Raw genomic sequence first — 18,453 nt, 5'->3', positions numbered from 1 at the left:
GTGACATGAAGTCTTTTTTTAAGCGTTTGAGTGACAGAGTGACAGCTTGTACTGGTGCAGAGCTTTATTCATTGCAGTAAAGATGACTGACAGGCAAAAAATGGGGAGGTGAGCATGATGTGTCACTCCATTTAAGTTGGATAAAACGCAGTATATGAACCCCCGACTGTCAGCCTTTGCATCACTGGGCTCCGGAAATATCGACATGGATGTGTGTTTTGTTATACAAGTTGAACTTTGACACTGGCGAATCTACATTTTTAGAGATAGTGGATACTCCAAATCTATTTCAGCTTGGCTGTTTAATGAAATTACAGTTTCAGTCAGGCGTTTCCGATATTAAACTGGTATTAGGCCAACTTTTTGAATCTGAGTTCAATGGGAATCTCAGTGTGGGTGCATCCAAGCCCATGCCATTCCTTTAATTATGGCATGCTACTATTAAAGATGTTAATACCAGAGGTGTTTTATGAGTGGTGAATTAATTCATCATCATTAATTCATCATTAAATCAGCTGATCTATATTTAGTGGGGATTTTTTTTGTTTTGTTAAATATTCTATGTTTGCTCTCTTTTAGAGAGTCTTGCAGACTGAAGTGAAATGACCTTGGTTTATTGGACTGAAGAAAGGAAAGTGTGTGCGTGGTCCGTAACAGTCTCTCTGGTTCACTGAAGTAGACATCAACATATTCCCTCATGGTTCTCGGTTTTGGAATTAAGTGTAGATTCAAACTCCACCAATAAAATGTCTGATATATGACATGTATGCTGCCTGATCTGCAGCAATTAATTTCTGGAGTTCCTTTTTTTCGTATGCCTGAGCAGCTGCTCCCTCCTCCCACTTTTTCTAATTCTTGTCTTCAGGCTGTGTTAGAGTGCACTCCATTTCAGTTTCTCCATGTGCATTTCCTTCTCTGTTACGTCCACGAGTGTATTGCGTGCACATTGCTCAACTGTTAGTTAATCTCATCAAAAATGTTTGTCCAATCGACGCGTGTCCATGCATGCGTGCGCGCAGATCTGTGTGCGTGCGTGCACCTGCATACATACATGCATCTGTTTGCACTGGAGGGTGTTGCATCGCACCCCAAATCTCTAAATCATTTTGATTGCAGTGCTATTTTACTTTAATAGACTCTCATCATAATCACTGAGCTCTGTAATTCCTTTTAAATTGATTGCTTCAGACAGCATGAAAACTGCTTATCTTGTATGTCTGGTTGCTGTCAAGATGCATGATTTGTCATCCACTGTGAAATCAGAGGAAGACCAATGACTGGTCTATGTCTGTCCCATCTGCCCGTCCACTGTATCTCTGACATCACCACTAATCAAAATCTGATCAGCAGTGTCCAAGTGATTCACACTATTCATTACTGATTGGTTCACAGGCAGAATGCATCATTGAGTATTTTTACATGACTTTGAGACCCTGTGAAAAGACATCAGTATAAAAAAAAGTTTGACAGATGTTTTATTTGGAGGAAAATATCAGTTATACAGATGACATCAGGCAACTTTAATCAGCTTTAATCCCCAAGATGACTCGGCTTGATTTAATTTCACAAGGTTTTTCAACGGCCTCCATACATTATATTTCATGACAGTTATTTTGCTCTTTTACACATTTTGCTTTAACATTAGCCCAAGCTGGTGAGTGTGTGTCCAGCCTCAGCACATATCTGGAGTCATACAACACATTGCATGAATAGTTTAACTTCCTGTTGCCCAGACTGACCCGGAGCATGAGTCATCAGGGACCTATAACAGGACCCCTCCTGTCTTCTTGGGACACAAGTTTGACCAGCAATCCCGTCATGTCCATTCCAACCTAGACAGTAATCACTCATCCAGGGATCAGTGGTTAGGCGTCTTGGCTGTGAAATGAGGGTTCGCACCAACACAGTCGGATTGAAGACGGGTACTACCATGGACACACACACACACACACACACACACACACACACACACACACACACACACACACACAAGCATACACACACACACACACACAGAGAAAGTCAATTGACCACAGATGGAGGAATTTTGATGTGGCCGCTTGCCCAGCATGAGGTCTCCCTGTGTCTTCCTCTGTGCACACTCACCGCCATATGGGCTATTGAGAAGGGTGAGATAAAATGGAATAAATGGCATTTGCATGATAATTAGGTTCTTTAGTAATGCTGTCTGATTTGCCTGCCTTAGATGTTGCAGATGATGCATGCAGCGTCATATACTTGTTCCGTTTGAACTCCTGTCAGGGGTTTTCCTCTGCTTTCAGTGCCTGCCATATCAGTGCCATGCAGGATACCTCTGTTTTAGCCATTACTGCTTCGACGTTACGAGTTTCCCGTGAACATCTGGTTCGTGTTTACCGAGCGCGAGGAAATATTTGAACAAATGAAGACGCAGAGGAAGACACCGTGCAGACCGAGAGGCAGAATGTCAAGCTAATGGGGCTTGTTGGTCCTGAGTGCCAGCTTGGGCCCCTGCCCGGGTGCCAGCATAGCGTGCTGATGCAGGGGTGTGGGTTTCCTCAAACAGATGTCATCATGCCTTGTCACTGTCTCTGCCTGTTAGTACTATTGGGGGGGAGTGGAACATGCAAGCCTGTACCAGCACCTCGGCCTACGCCAGCCTCTGCTGGAACCGCCACCACCCAGAGAAGGGACAGGTCACAGGGCTGGCAGTTTTGTCAGAGGCTTCTGTGGATGAAAAAAAAAAAAGTCCTTACAAGTGGTCCCCTGAGGCAAGTTGTCATGAGTAATACGCCTGTAATCCCAAGCTCATTCTAGCACACGCATTATGCTCTGCTCACATCAGCTGCTGCTGTTTGGTACCCCCCCCCCCCAATTGTTTGTAGTTTCATTTCAGAGCAAATAGGTCACTGGAAGAGCCTAACTGGAGCAGAATTAAACTGTAACCTGGATAAGGCTTTGACACCACAGACAATGGTTAACTATAGCCCCTTTACAAATGACTTCATGCTGCCGTGTCCAAAATGGCTCTGATGATGTGTCAACACGTCGCAGTTTTGAATGTGTCTAGATTTCTGCTCGCCCAATTTGAAAATGTGCTTTCGCTTACGTGATCACTAACAATGAGACCTATGCACTCATCCCAAACTTTGGTCTCACACACACATTACAGTATTCTTTAAATGACTGTCGACAGGCCAGACCTTTGAAAGGGGCCTTTTGTGGCAGAAGGGACGTGTTATTACATCTCAGACCATTAACTGTGGCAAAGTATAGAATTGGCTTATTGTCTTTTGCAGTGAACTGACTTATTGTGTGGCAGAGATTGCAGCCACATGTGAAATCTAGATGGAGCCAGAATAGAAGTCCCATTATCCCAATAAATCTACCCCCTTGCGTTCAATTTCATACTGCCTTATTTTGCACATAAAAGTGATTTCTCTGCAGTTTCATCATTGTGTCCAGCTGACTGGAAGACTCTGGTAACCTCACTGATAATAGCATCTTTTTGTCAGACCCTGATTTTTATTTGTGCTTATAGTCCCAGTGTCTGCCTGCTTTTTTAGTTATTATAAAATCATGAGATATTTAGTAGAAGACTTTTGGACCAGTTTCCTTAAGTCAGATTCCCAGTCCTCTTCATTTTTATTTAGACCTGCACACGCTATTCAGCTCTTATCCACATGTATACAACATGGATGAAAACCCAGATGAGTGTTCAGAATTATGAGCAGAAAGAGAAGTACATGCATATAAGCGCACATTAGGTTCCATAAATAGTGCTTTTAACACCATGCTGCCACTGAAAATGTCTGGTTTTAGCACTAAGCTTATAAAATGAATGAGTGAGCCACTATGCCTAAGCCAGTATCCCTAAGCTTTAGATGTGCTCATGTATTACTCTAACAAAAGTGGATGGCTCTCTGTACTTAGGCAAAAATTGGATACTGCCTACTCTCGCCACGCCAGTGAGTCTGGGCAGCAGCATGCTGAAGCAGCAGGTTTGGAGGTGGCAATGTGTGTGTATGTGTATGTGTGTGTGTGTGTGTGTGTGTGTGTGTGTGTGTGTGTGTGTGTGTGTGTGTGTGTGTGTGTGTGTGTGTGTAAATTTGGGTTTTAAAGTACAAGTTTATGAAGATACATTTCTTAATTAGCCTGGTGTCGCTCGTGGCGATACGAGACGCTCCTTTTAGTGTCCACTGGCAGGTCCATGGGATCCAGCGTTGAAAGTTAAGGATAATTATGGAGGCAGAAATAGAAAGTGGTGGTAGTGCTCCGTTGCTCTCTATGGGTCTTACCCAGTCTCACCCCAGATGTGATTCGTAGAGCAGGTAGAGCGCTGTGCATCGGGGAAGGGAGGGGGACGCTGGCTAGGGGCCAGTTCCACTTCAACCTCACTTGGTCCGGGCTGCTCAAGCCGGCATCAGAGAAAGGCCCCGGGGGTCATCTCTCCATCATAATGTGATGGGGACAGAGAGCCGCTGAACCTCCCTCTAACTAGTGTTCTGCCCTTCAATGATGGATGGCACTTGAGGGACTGGATTGTACTGTATGGGCCTAACATGCATTTCCTTATTTCCAGTGAGTCTCACAGGAACGGAGCAGCTCTCGCTTTAAGGCTTTATCACAGATATCTCAGAATTCACTGCAGTTCAAGGACCTTTCAAACTCAACGAGAACTGAATCCAGTGAAACTGAAAATGTCCTCTTCACACCAAATAGAAAGCGGCAGTACGTTTTTTTCTCTCTCTCTTTTTTTCCCCAGCTGGTGAAAGAATCAATTCTTAATTTGCAGTTTTGTGTTAACATGGTATATCATGCAGTCAATACATTGCATGCCTTAAGCTAAATACAAAATAGCTTGAATAATTCTTGCTTATCCTCATGGCCAAGTGTTTTACTGTGTAAGACATTTAAAGTGATATAACTGACATTTTACTGCCCTATCAACCAAAATCATCAGAATATTTTTTGCCGGGTCTTGACGGAGGTTTTGAGCAATGCTCAGTGATTACTTCAACAATTCTAGAAATGTTCTGCCTTTCAAAACTCACTTTAAAGCCTACTTTCTGTGAGCTTTCCCTAAAGAGTCCTTGTTCTCAAGCCAAAAGTAGAGTAATTCTGACAGAATATTGCATGACCATGTAGCTTGGTTCCACCATGCATTTCTGCTGGAACTCCTGTCTAATTAGCGAGAGTTCATTGTAAAATCGAGACACTTTTTTTTTTTTTATGGCTAGTTCCAGACTGCAGAGCCATAACAGAGACACAAACTGTGGATCTTAATGCAGTCCCGCGGTCACTGTCAGTATCACTATCTTTTTACTTAAAGAAATTATACGGATTTGTTCAATTTCCCTTTGGGTGACTCCCTCTCAGATGGTCATGCCATGTGCAAAGCCCCAACACTTGTCACTCATCTTGATGAGCTGTCTTCTGAAACAATATCTAGCCTGGAGATGAGATACCCATCAAACATACAGCCACCACAGGCGCTGAAAAAAACAGATGGCAAGAGGAGACACTTCAATAAAATAAAAATAAAAAAAGCAGATACCCTGACGCTTACTCTCGTTGTGCATTTGCTGCATGTTTTTTGGGTTGTTGTTGTTTGTTTGTTTTTTTACAGCTTTTCCGCTTTGTTGTTGTTATTGCCATGGCCTTGATTATCCCAATCCGGCTCCCAACGAGCCGCATTCACACCGCGGAGCGACACAGTGAATATCACCAATATTGCTTACACGTGAAAAGGAAAAGTCACCATGTTAAGCCAAACAGGAAGCCGTTCACACTCAGGGTCGCAGACAGACCCAGGCTACGGCTCTGCACATGACCCAATTTACTCATCAGCGCATTAAATTTTCATTTTATTATCCAGAGTGTACGTTCTGTCCATTTATGATATTTGAATGCGATAAAACATTTATATCTCCACTTTAATGCCCCTTTAATACACACGATAGCACTAAAGTGCAGGTGTGGCGGTGATTTAATTAACCAATGCGTTGCCTTCCAGACATGCCCAAGTCTTGTTGTCACCCCCCCCCCCAACTCTCACACACACACACACAAACACATTTACCTCCACATCTGAGCAGCTACTAGGTTAATGGTGTTATTGTGCTGGATGATTAGTTCTGTCGGAGGATTTTGACAACATCAAAGAACATGAACGTTGACCCGTCCTCACCACACTGAAGCTTCGAAAAGTCAATCAAACACAAGCAGTGGAATGCAACAGATTAGTAAAGAACAACAGGGGAGGGAGAAATCACGCTGGCCTTAAAACCCGTCTTGATGACCCCCCACTGCCTTCTGTGTTCTGCGTTTCTCTTTAAGTCCATATTTAAAGACTGGAATTTGCAGTTTCCCTGAATAATTATGTGTTCAATCATGTTCTGGATGCCATGTGATATTTTTTTCTCTCCCCCCACCCCTCCATCCCCTCATCAAAGCCTTCTCAGAAAAGCTATCGGCTGACAGAGAGTGTAAGACGGGAGGAGCAACATTGGGAGATTGCTGCTGGTCTTTTCCTGCAGCTTCTCTGCCACACAAAAAGGCAATTTTCATATTCCATCACGTTACAAATTTGAATTGTCCTGCTCCGAATGCCTAGCTGTATTGTTCAGAGCATTGTGGGAACAGAGCTTTCCATCTGACTGCGTTAATATGCTGACTCTCCCAGAGAATTGTCAGTCAGGCAGCAACTCTCTATCTACAGTAAACGGTCAAATAAAGCTTCCACCTCTCCGGGGTCATCGTTTAGCCGCTGCACGGACTACTTACATGATTGTAAAGATCAGATTACTCAGATGTTTCTCCATACTGGGCGAAAATGATGTTCCTGCTGCGACGGTATTATTTAAATCTGTGTGTACTAACTTTTATCACAGTTATCGCTTTATATCAATTGTGCTGATACGTGCATTCCCCCCCTGCAATGCATCCATACTACAGAGCGCTTTGATATAAATCTGAGCCTGACCTCTTGGTTTTCTGGCTGAACGATATGATGTATGATCAAATGATGTAAGTCGTCATAGCGCAACCATGGCCACAGGCAAGGTTATGTTGCCCACAAGATATGGGGAAAAACTACAGTGAAGTCACTGAAACCACGTTTGCCATTTCCTATATTTTCTATACTTCTGTGCTGCTAATTAGCTGCTAATGTTAGCGCTCTCATGTTAACCATGTCTCACACTACAGACTGTGGAGATCAAAGGCAGAATTAGCAACGACATCTTGATCGAAAGGGGAGGAAGAACAACACATGGATCATGGAAGACATCACTTTTACATGTCAGTAAGATCAATGCGTGAAAGATAGCGAGCATGAAAGTTGTGCATGGGAATGTACTCGGGGTGGAAATCCTGAGAGGAAAATAATTCCGTCTTTGATAATAAGAGATGGAGATCGCGTAGAAGGAAAACTTTGATTTTTCTTAATGGTGAAAATAAAATTGTAAATGTAGCCACATTATTTGGTGTTATTTGAGCACAGAACCACTAAGACATTCAATATATTGGATACCAGCCCATTACTGCAAGTGCTTCAGACCGACGACTGAATGTTTGGGTTTTCTTTTCAGCTTTTGCGAAATGAAACATCTTGTACCGGCTAGTATGAGGCCATGGAGCGCTGCCACAGTGAAAGGGCCAATGAAAGGGGCCCAAAGCAGGAAGAAAGCTTCAAAGGCATGGACCAAGAAAAGAGACATTCAGACAAGAGGAAGAAAGGATGTTTGAGTTGTGAGACAGGAATAGACAAGTAACTCTTCAAGTATGTCATGTGGTAATCAGAGTACGGGTTGGGTGATAAAACGTTCAGTTTAATTATCGTGACAAAAAAAAATCCCATGAAATCAGTCATAAAATTCACAAAAATAAGGATTTTTCGTGTTTCGGGTTACTTCCAACTTCAGTCGGAGTCTTTCATGTTTTTTTTTATTATTAACTAATCTGTGACAGAAACCGACCTGTGCTGCTTGCCATACGCATCTACACATTAGCACAAAGTCAACCAAGACATTCAGGTAGAAATATAATCTTACAATTTTTTTAAGCAGGTATCTTTCAAACCGATGAATAACCTGTTATTGTAATTGCCAAACTGATGATTGACCTATGCAAAATCTGCAATAGAGTTACACCTTAAAGAAAAACAAAAATCCTCCAGCTATTGAGCGTCCAGTCACAACCTCACACCACAGGGATTTAGTCTACATTTCTTTGAGCATTTCTAATTAAATTACACAGAGAACTGAAAGGGAAATGCAGGGTTTCCTATTTCAGGAGTGAGAGAAACACAGAGAAGAAGAAGCAGAGTGGGCACAAATGTAATTATGCAAGCAAGTATAAATATATTATACGATTTCAAAAGCTGTTTGCCAAAAAAAAAAAAAAAAAAACTATGCAGTAATTTTCACCCTTATTCAATCTTTCATGTTGTTGTATTGTAATTTGACAATGCCCAATGACAAATAATTCCTGTTGTATATTATGTTAAACTGCACTTACACCTATCTTGAACATGTATTGAGAACCGGTTTGTTCTAATGCTATATTTTAATCCTAATCAGCATCTCTCTGTTTAGTATTACATTGTTCATCAACTGTGGCACAGCCCACAGTAAAGATTTAAATGAGCAGCATTAACAAAATACCTGTATTAGCCCAAGGAGCAAATGCAAATTTCTAAATTTAAAGTAAAGCACTGATGTCTAAACTTAACGTGCACATTTAACGCTGTCCCTGAAGCCCTCTATTTGAATGAACATTAGATTGAATACAGCATATAAAGTAATGCTGTTTATAATTTCTAAACCGTCTGCGCTAATGGAAGATTTAGGTAAAGCAATAGAAGCAGATATGTAACGTTAACAGTATGGTGAAGACGTACTGCGCTGAGGAGGGTGTGACCACTTAATGCAAATGGGTGGTTAGATTATCTGGAGACATATTTGGTGTTATATTTCAGGCTATTTTATTGATTGCTAAAACAAAACTGGCATTATTTGATCTCAGTGAGTCGAGGAACTGGACTTGTATGATTATCATAAACCTGAATCTTTTTTTAAATTTATTATTGCATTGACAGGTGCTACGGATCAATATTTTGTTGTCAAGCTTCAGAATGCAATTTCCAGTCAGTAATTGGCCAGCAAGCCAAACATATAGCTGTGGGCAGAAGCATGAAGCCGTTCTCCAAACTCACATTTCACGAACACCTTTGCGCACCAACAGAGAAACAATGATATTAGTTACAAAAACTACTATATCATTATTTAGCACCTTTTACTTCCAGTCCTCCACCAATGTTTTGAATCAATTTTATCCCAGGATGCCTTATGTGTGTTTGTGTATTTGTGTTTGTATGTGTGTGTGTGTGTGTGTGTGTGTGTGTGTCACAGTTTGACAAAGCCTTAGTATTGGTTGACATATCACACTGCATATCAACTTCTCAATTGGAGGAGCTGGTGCATAGCGTGATCTGTCAGCAGGTGCTAAGGCTTTGTCAAATGCAGTGATACAAAAGGCAGTCTTCAAATAAAGGATGTCTTAGACAAAATGGTGGACGGTGAGAGAACTGACAGGAGGTGTACCATCACCCACTGAACCATCCACAGCCTCTTTTCCTGACGTGCCTCTGGCCGACATGTCCACTCATCAGGTTTTGTCAGCGAGAGGCTGGCCTGCTCAGGAAGCTGAGAATTCAGATCTTAGTCAGTCTGCGAGGTAGACTTTGACACATATGCTTTAAACCTCCATAACAATTCGTATCCTGGCGTCACCTTGTGCAGACACACTGACTGGACATCCAGTAACCTGTTTCCACCAAAACATTTAAGCATTTATACTAACAGACAAAATGATCATGTTTTTTTTTTTTTTTTTATAAAGTGATGCATTTTCTTTTTATTTAGTTTGCATCATAGACTGTATGTACAAATGGACATTGTCACCGGGTCTGAAAAGTGAAGCCAATGTGCAAGTGTTTTAAAGTGCAATACACCTGAGGGCCACTAGGGGCTGGCTCATTAAATACAAAGTCAAAATACGTACGTGTCACGTAGGGATGGGCATTTCAAGCGCAAATTGGCAAATCGCTCTGAACTAATCAACTATTAATTCGCCCCTCACAGCGCCACACAGTTTTGCCTGGCAGCAATGTGTTCTTCTTCTCCTTATGTTGTTTAATGGCGCTGGCAGACAGCTTTTAGGTGCATTACCGCCACCTTCTGATGGGAGTAATGCATTACAGCTGGGCGCCTGTAAAAACAGGGTACACTACTTGCATATACAAATCAATTTTCTATATTTTGATGACTATTGAAATATCCCAAAATCATGACCCATTCTTAATGTCACAGTGTGTTGCCACTTGGTTTTCATACAATAAAAAACATTTACAATTGGCTTTAAAAGTTAACTTTTCCAGCAAGGCTTGTCTAAAGGGGCAAATGTTGCTGTACAGTATATATGAATTATTCTGCACATTATTCTGCACAAAGCATGCTTTCAGAATTAAAGTACACCAATCATCTACGGAGCGACACCACAGTATTGTTAAAAATGTGGTTTTCTCCCTCGTCACTCTGTTGAGATAAGGTGACAAAGCGGGGAAACCTACACGTTCTAATTTTGCTCCTCCACTGTTCTTTTGGATCCCATTACAATGAGCAGGGAAACAAATGTGCATGTCAACTCGATGTTTGTGTACTTGTAGCAACTTTCAGACTCTTAAAAATGTACCCCTCTGGAGAAGGGGGAAAAAAACAACGTGTTTTTTGGTAGCTTCTGCTTACTGTGCTTCCTGAGAGCACCTGAATAACAAGACTTGACATGTCATAGCTAAAGAAATACAAAACCCTGGTTTCTTGTTGTTTTTCTTCACAGAGGGTGACAACCACAGAATACATTCACACCCGGTTATTATACTGGTAGCCACCACAGACATTAATGTCTGCTCAAATGTGGGCTATTTCGTCTTTCTCTTTTTTGTTCCTCGGAAACTTCTTAAGTCATTTACCACATAAACTGTTTGCAGGAACCACAAATATACCATTAATATCACTCACACACTCTCAAACAATAGTAGCTGCCCCCCCTCCACCCCTCCCCACCCCCCCATGTTATCCCTCCGTGAGCTGTGGATCTCTCATATTTGTTCGCCATCGATCATAGCGGTGTGGCGCACACGCTGGAAAGCAGCCGGTGGGGAGAGGCAGCATTTGCAATCAAACAGAGAGGGAGCAGTGTGAAATCTCAGGAAGAGGCAGCTTCCCCCATGCCCGTGGGCAGGGGATCAGACGATGAGGAAGCCTGCCTCAGACACTCAACACCTCCCACTGGCACCCTGATGCAAGCAGCATGCAAACCCACCCCTCACATGTATCTGTCAGCCGGGGGGTTAAGCTCTGTGTGTACCCCCACTCTGTAGCTGCACTGTGGAGTGCATGCTATGCCACTGCAGTTGAGGTGCTTTTAGAGGTTTTGCTAAGGTTCACTGTGAGTCGCTGACGTACTGAAGGTGGGAGAGGGTAGACATTACTGTTCTTTTTCCTGATATTGCTTTAAGCAAGCAGATGGGATTGACCTAATATAAAAGGAGAGAGCTACAGGTGCAATCTATCTCCAAGTCGAGAGGAAAAGAATTCCGCTGTGCAGAGAGGAAGAAATGTCACCGAGTCACCGCTCTTCAAAACCAAATCACAAGCTCTCTGAATCCAGTCTGCCTGTTTCAGCCAGTAGCATAATAGCGCTCTGGTTTGCCCATCTGTTCTCCGTTGTCCACCTCGGCTCTCCATCCATGACATACAAGACTATAAACTCTAAAGGATTTATTTCAGGTATCGGTGCAGCAGAAAACGGGGTTGAGTGGGTGAGAAAATACCAATTTTCCCACAGCGTCTTTGGCTGGTCCTTCAACCAGTGGTTGACTCATTTGCTTCATCATGTCCAGCAAATATTCAAGCGGTGATCGTTCCAGCCGAGTGTGGGAGTATGTTTTGATGTGCACAGTATTCTACCACACTGTAAGTGGAATTCACTACAGCTCCAGATGGCTAATGGCCGCAGCAAAAGGCAGACACAAAAGTATAATTATCAGTATTGATTTTTTTGCTGGAAATGGATTCGAGTGTGACAGAAAGGTCAGGGCAAGCAAATGTAAAAACTTGTGCTTTCACAATTGAGACACCCTCGCATAACATGCTGTCATAACCGCACAATAACCAATTCATTATTATTACACGTTGAAAAACGAGCTGACGTGTGACTGGAAATTACATGCACTATTGAACGTCACTGACAGGATGCAGCAGCACGGCAGGTCGCGCTTGAATATAGATCTCTCATTTGTTAAATTGTTAAGAACAGGCTGTACGTAACATTAAAAATAAAACCATATGAAATTTAGATGAAACACTAACAGACACGGTAATGGCCTGCTAAAATAGCTGGCATTAGAGTATCTATGTTCTCTGTTGATGACGTGCGATGTGCGGCTTGGCACCGTTGGCAAAAAAAAAAAAAAAAATGGCAGACTTTGGCATGCTAGTCGGCGTATTTAGCTGTCATCGCTGATTTTCTGGCCCTTGGTGATGATGATGAGCTCGGTTTCAGAATGTGCTCTTAATTCCTGTCCCGCATGCTATCATTTTACATGACATGTTTTCTTTTGGTTGGCATTTCATGAAATAAGGCTGCATTATATTTTCTAAAAACACAGTCGACCCGAAGTCAATTGCCAACCTGACAGTCAGCGAAGATGAGGCAACAGTTTTGATGTCTTCTTTCGCGAGACTGAATGAGTTAAAAGAGAAATCAGACAAAGGTGGGAGCCTTCTGTGTTCAACTGTGACTTTGTTCTGCTTGTTTTCATACCAAACACGATCGCATGCACACATATAATTATAATTTCTAATTCCTAAAGAAACGAACCAATTGTGGCATGTGAAGTGTCTCAGAAAACCCGCATAATTGCCCCCCCCCACACACACACAACCCCCCCCCCCCCCCCCCCCTCCCACACACACACACACACACACACACACACACACACACACACATCCCAGTGATTTGTAGATGTGGAGCTGTGCCGATTTTGAACATGAGGCCTCTTGGTGTGGCGTAAACCTCCTGGAAGCTGTGGAGTGGTTTTAATCAAGTGTGAAATCCTTTTGGGGGTAGATGCCTACACGACTGTGCTTGTGCTTAGAAGCGTACTCCTCAAACCCTTCTCTCCAACTCTCTTCCCATGAACATCTTTTGTAGCAAGAGTCCATTTCACTGCAGTGATGCATACAGACAACGCTCTTAGTGGAGCTGGGAAAATGAAACTGCAACACACACACACACACACACACACACACACACACACACACACACACAAACACGCACGCACACACACGCGCACACACACACACACACACACACGCTCCTGCTTCGGTTCCCTGTTGTTTCTTATGGCTCTAAATTCACTTTTCTTGTTCTTAATCAAACATAAAAGTGTAGTTCATTCATTTGAGAAGAATCTCAGTTCATCGACGATGACCTAGTAAACAAAGAGAAGAATTTGCCACTGAAGCATAATGATATAATTAAGCATGAATAAGGCAGAACATTGCTCAATTGTGAAGTAAATGTATTTGACGGCCTAAACGTCGAGCTCTTTAGGATTACAGGAACAATGAGATTAACTGCGACAATAGATCAAGCTATGCATTCTTCTACGTCCGATTATTATTATTTTGATAAACAACGGGACAGCTGTATATGGATTACCCCATGAGAGATGAATAGTTTTGACACCACTGAGGAAATGCAAATAAATAACTGCCATTAATTTGTATTACACAGTGAAGCGTTTCAAATGTTTAACACACGAGCTGCATCACTTTGGCTTCTGATTGACTGAACCAGATGCATTTATTTATTTATTTATTTTCCTCCCTCAGAGGTCTGACATTTTGTGCGATAATTATCTCGCCACTGGTCATGAGTACAATACTGATGCTATGTCTCAGGCTCACTGTCAAGCTGGTATTTTCTCTATTATCTGTGAACTCTTAATACCGGCCCCTACAATACGTCATCTCGTGTGGTTCCATCATCCACATGCAGCAGCGTCTTTCAGCTCGTTGTGTGTGTGTGTGTGTGTGTGTGTGTGTGTGTGTGTGTGTGTGTGTGTGTGTGTGTGTGTGTGTGTGTGTGTGTGTGTGTGTGTGTGCGTGCGCGTGTGTGTGTGCGTGTGTGGCGCTGAGCTCTCCTCTTTTGGCTCCACAAATACATTTCCGCTCATTCACACACCGTCCTGTGGCCACGAAACAAGACGGCGCTCCCGTGATGGACGTGTTCTTTCATGGTAGGGACAGCGCTGTGGCATTACAGTAATGCATTTATCACAGCAATTAAAACTTCACGTCGGCGACATCACGGACACACGGATCTTAGTCATCTGCTCCTCTCGCAGACAATTGATCTGGCTGTCCCAGCCCGAGTCTGAAGGGATAACAAAGATAAATTGAGTGGTATTTCCATTTAATCTGGGCTGTATGTTTAGCTTGTCAACAGGTGGGCTGCTTAACAAGTCTATTGGCTGCCAGCTGCACGTCTCTGGTGAACAAACACACGGCTTCCTCTCTTTTAGAGCTATGTGATAGCCTTGAGTGAGTGATGGCTAATGCAAACTTATTTTGGAGCCCTCCCAGCTTGTACATTTAAAATGAGGTCACTGGGTCATGGACCCATTTATTTAATTAGGAACAGTTGGATAAAAAAAAAATGGGTGATAATCAAGGGCAGGGAACTCATTTCAGCACTGTCAATCAATAACTCATTCAGCAATGTTTTTGCCCAAAGGGATCCAGCTCGTCTCTTTATAACCAAACACTACACGTCTCCGACATGTGTCCATTCCTGTAGTCTTTTTCTATGTTGACACAGTACCATTCACAGCACATGACTCTCCTGTAATAGAAATTAGCACATGTTAGGAAAATAGACCAAACATAGCAGACGAACTGCCGCTGCACACTTCGAAATGACATAGTCACAGCACGCCATGTCTTGAATGCACCACATCAGCTCGTGGACTACACACACACACACACACACACACACACACACACACACACACACACACACACAGGAGCACTCATTACACAGTGCATAGCAACAGCTACATAGCAACTGCTGCTCACTGCTTAGCAACAGCTGCAAAGACCTCAAGGAGGGGAGTGGGTTTCATGGGGTGTTTCAGATGAAACCATTTCTGTGCAAAATGCCTTTTTACAACTTTTTTTTGAAATGAATATTGTTCCGATGTTTACGAAGCTCTCCCTGATGACGCCGTCTCCTCTGTCCTTGGCTGCAGATATCCGCTCCCTCCCTGACGTGGCGATGACCGGGAACTGCACGACCGAGTGCAGCGAGTTGGGCCACTCAGACGCCTGCTGGATGCCCGGGCATCCCTCCCCCGTACGCAAGACCAGGAACCCCCCGAAACTCTCCACCTTTGTGCCTTACCAGGAGAGAGGGAGCCTGGGACGCCTGGCGAACGGGAGCGCCAGGCTCGTTGGAGAGGAGCACCGCTCGCGCCTCCCGCCCTCCCGCAGTGCCTATTCCAACAGCGGTCATGACGCCAATCAGGACTGCCCCTTGGAGGAGATGCCCCTGAGCGTCACCTCCGAGTTCCCACCCACCTCCCCCTCTGCCCACACCCCAAAACGAGAAATTTACCTGTGAGGAACATCAGATCGGTAAAAAGGTACACCCAATTCAGAAGGAGAAACAGGCTGTCCACACAAGCCAACGCCCGTTTTCTAGGTAACATAGGCTGTGACTCATTCACCGGCTTGAACGCTTGTTTTTGTCATTTCCTCCTTAAATTATTAATTTATTAGCATATTTATGAATCATTCCACAAAGTTAATCGATGCACTCACTCATTTATTTATTCCGAACCTTGAAGGACAGAATTCAGACAGACGAACAGGAAGTGCAGATGGTAATTGCTACTTTAGTAGTAACTAATTATTGTTGTAGTTAGCCAAGTCCCATTCTGTGAAGTGATCTCTTGAATTTGAAAGTTGTGATCAGTGCTCTTGTGCCATTATTAGATATAATTTTACTACACAGCAAGTCAGGCCATATCAGAAAGGCAGAACACTTTTGACCAACAGTCAAGTGAAATGGTCTCGCTCAATGTACAGTGCTGTAAATACATTTGAATGGCGTGTTCTACATATATTTTTGTCTGGCATAAGCTGAAAAAAAAAAATGCCTCAGAGTTTTAGCATATTTAAGCTTTTCTTTACTTGCTACTGTTTAAGAACTTGATTGAAACCATCTCCCGGAGTGGGGCTCAATATTGTGAAAGGTATTTATCCGCTCCACACAATCACACACACACACACACGCACACACACACACACGCACACGCACACACCTTCAACCCCCTAATCATAGAAGAATGGCCTTTACCTCCGCTCCCTGTAGAGCTCTGCCACTGGTGGAGAGAGCTGTGTGGCAGCATTTAAACTGACATCATGTTCCACCGACTCGCAGCACTGTGACCTATCGTTCATCATGAAAACGGTTGACTCGGCCACAGCGCCCCAGAGTCACAACGACCAAATGCAGAGTACTCACTGAGCACGTTCTGATTGGCTTTTTTTTTTTTTTTTTTTTTTTGCTCAGTTGACGACACGGCCCCGCCAGATCGGTTTAGAAAAGCTCTCATCTCTGTTGTGAAAATCAGGCGGGCTCGACGTGTAACTCCCAAACCGTTCCCCCCTCCCCCCGCAGCTCACAGTCCACAGGAACGTCTGCAAATGGAACGATGGCCTGAAGAATTGTTTACATGAAAGGGTCACTCGAGCATCGAGAGCCGCTGGAGAGCGTGAGCACTCACGGAACATAATATCAAGCCGGTGTAAACTAGATAGGTGCCCAACGTTAAGACTACTTTTGATTTTGTTTGTTTTCGAGGATCCGCTCTCACTCGGTGCATCTTAAGAGGTGAACCCGGCACACAGAGCATCCACTGAAAGGAGCGAATTACCAACATGGACCTGAGATGACAGATTCCCCCCCCCCCCAAAAAAAAAATATATTTGATATAAATCTTCATGTCAGTAATTAATATGTGGAATTGTTGAGCTCAAACAGACAGCAGGAGTCGGGCTCAATTTACGGCGACTCCTGTTAATTATCATCTTCCCTGTATTGAGGACAGCACGCTTTAATAAGTTATCAGGCATCTTTCCTCCTCTGGCTATTGAACAGAGAATAAAAATAGGGCATGCCCGTGGGCTTCATTTATCTTTACAAAGATTTTCCAAGTGAATCTGAAGGATATGTCTGAAGGACACTATGTATTAGTCAGTAATTGGATGTTAATGATGACTCCACTAGCCTGCCTTACAACATCGTAGAGCTAGTCGGCGTCTTTGATTTAAACATTGATGTGATTAGATTTGTAGATACCGCTCACCTCTGCAGAGTATTTCCATCGTGAGATTGTGTCTCTGAGTAAGAGTGGAGGAGCTGGGAATGGACATTTCCTAATTAGGGTGAGTAATGAGTCCTGAGCGAGGGCATGTGTGAGCACACCCCCAGGACAAGGCACCCACCAGATAATGCAAATCCACCCACAGAGCTATAATCAGTTAAAAAGGGGGTATTTTTTTTATCAGCCCTTACCTCATCATGCTGCCATTGAAAACCACGTTTAGAATAATTAAACTGAAAACATATGGAAATTACTGGACATGGCCATGATTAAATAAGGTGGGCGATTATCCTGCCTTGAGGGGGACAAGGCACATTATGCTGTTTTCAAAGCCATTTAGCAAGTGGAATAAAAATTCAAACAACAGCCATGATACACTGTGATTAAACCCCTCCCCCGGCTCCCCTGAGCTCCCGTCTCAGAGCTGTGGACGAGCTTCACGAGCCGAGAGCAGCGGGAACGATCGCTGACCTGGAATTAAAGACGACTGTGAAAGATGGCGATGAGTGATAAAACCAATGTCACCCAGGCTCAGTCACAGATGTATCTATCGAAACGCTCCGACTCCATTCAGACCCTCAACTGCTTTGCGTCGGGGTTCAAATCTGAACCCGATTACAGCTTAAGTATCACTTCAAGTGAGTCTGGTGCACATCTTGTGATTTGTCTCTTTGATCGCCGATACACAAAATAAACAGGGGGTGGGGGTGGGGAGGGGGGGTAACCCTTAGCAGATAATCATCAGTTGTCAACAAGAGTGTTATTTAAGTCCTCTGCAAAACAAAACAAAAAAAAACAACCTAGGCCTATTCCCTCCTCCTCTCCCTCTTGATGAGTCGGACTCCTCCTCTCCAGTCGATGATGACCTCCTGCTACTCATTTCTGGAACAATATATCACCAGGTTTGACCTTTCTTTTGAACTCATGCTGAATGATCTGTGTTTACTTCTCTCTCA

General features: G+C 43.3%; 1 protein-coding gene across 1 annotated transcript in view; it reads left to right on the top strand.

The window, feature by feature from the left end:
* Positions 1 to 18,192, top strand: part of pcdh1a (protocadherin 1a) — an 82,422-nt gene extending 64,230 nt beyond the window's left edge. The window contains exon 5 of the mRNA XM_069146840.1: positions 15,359 to 18,192. Within this exon, the coding sequence (XP_069002941.1) occupies positions 15,359 to 15,729 (371 nt within the window). The 3' untranslated portion in view covers positions 15,730 to 18,192. The remainder of the gene's footprint in view (positions 1 to 15,358) is intronic.
* Positions 18,193 to 18,453: the final 261 nt, after the last annotated feature.

The sequence above is a fragment of the Embiotoca jacksoni genome, unplaced genomic scaffold (genome assembly GCF_022577435.1).
Source record: "Embiotoca jacksoni isolate LCO1_2020_lvr unplaced genomic scaffold, fEmbJac1.0.p SCAF_13, whole genome shotgun sequence".
NCBI classification, from domain to species: domain Eukaryota; kingdom Metazoa; phylum Chordata; class Actinopteri; family Embiotocidae; genus Embiotoca; species Embiotoca jacksoni.
This window is presented reverse-complemented; position numbering and strand designations above follow the sequence as displayed.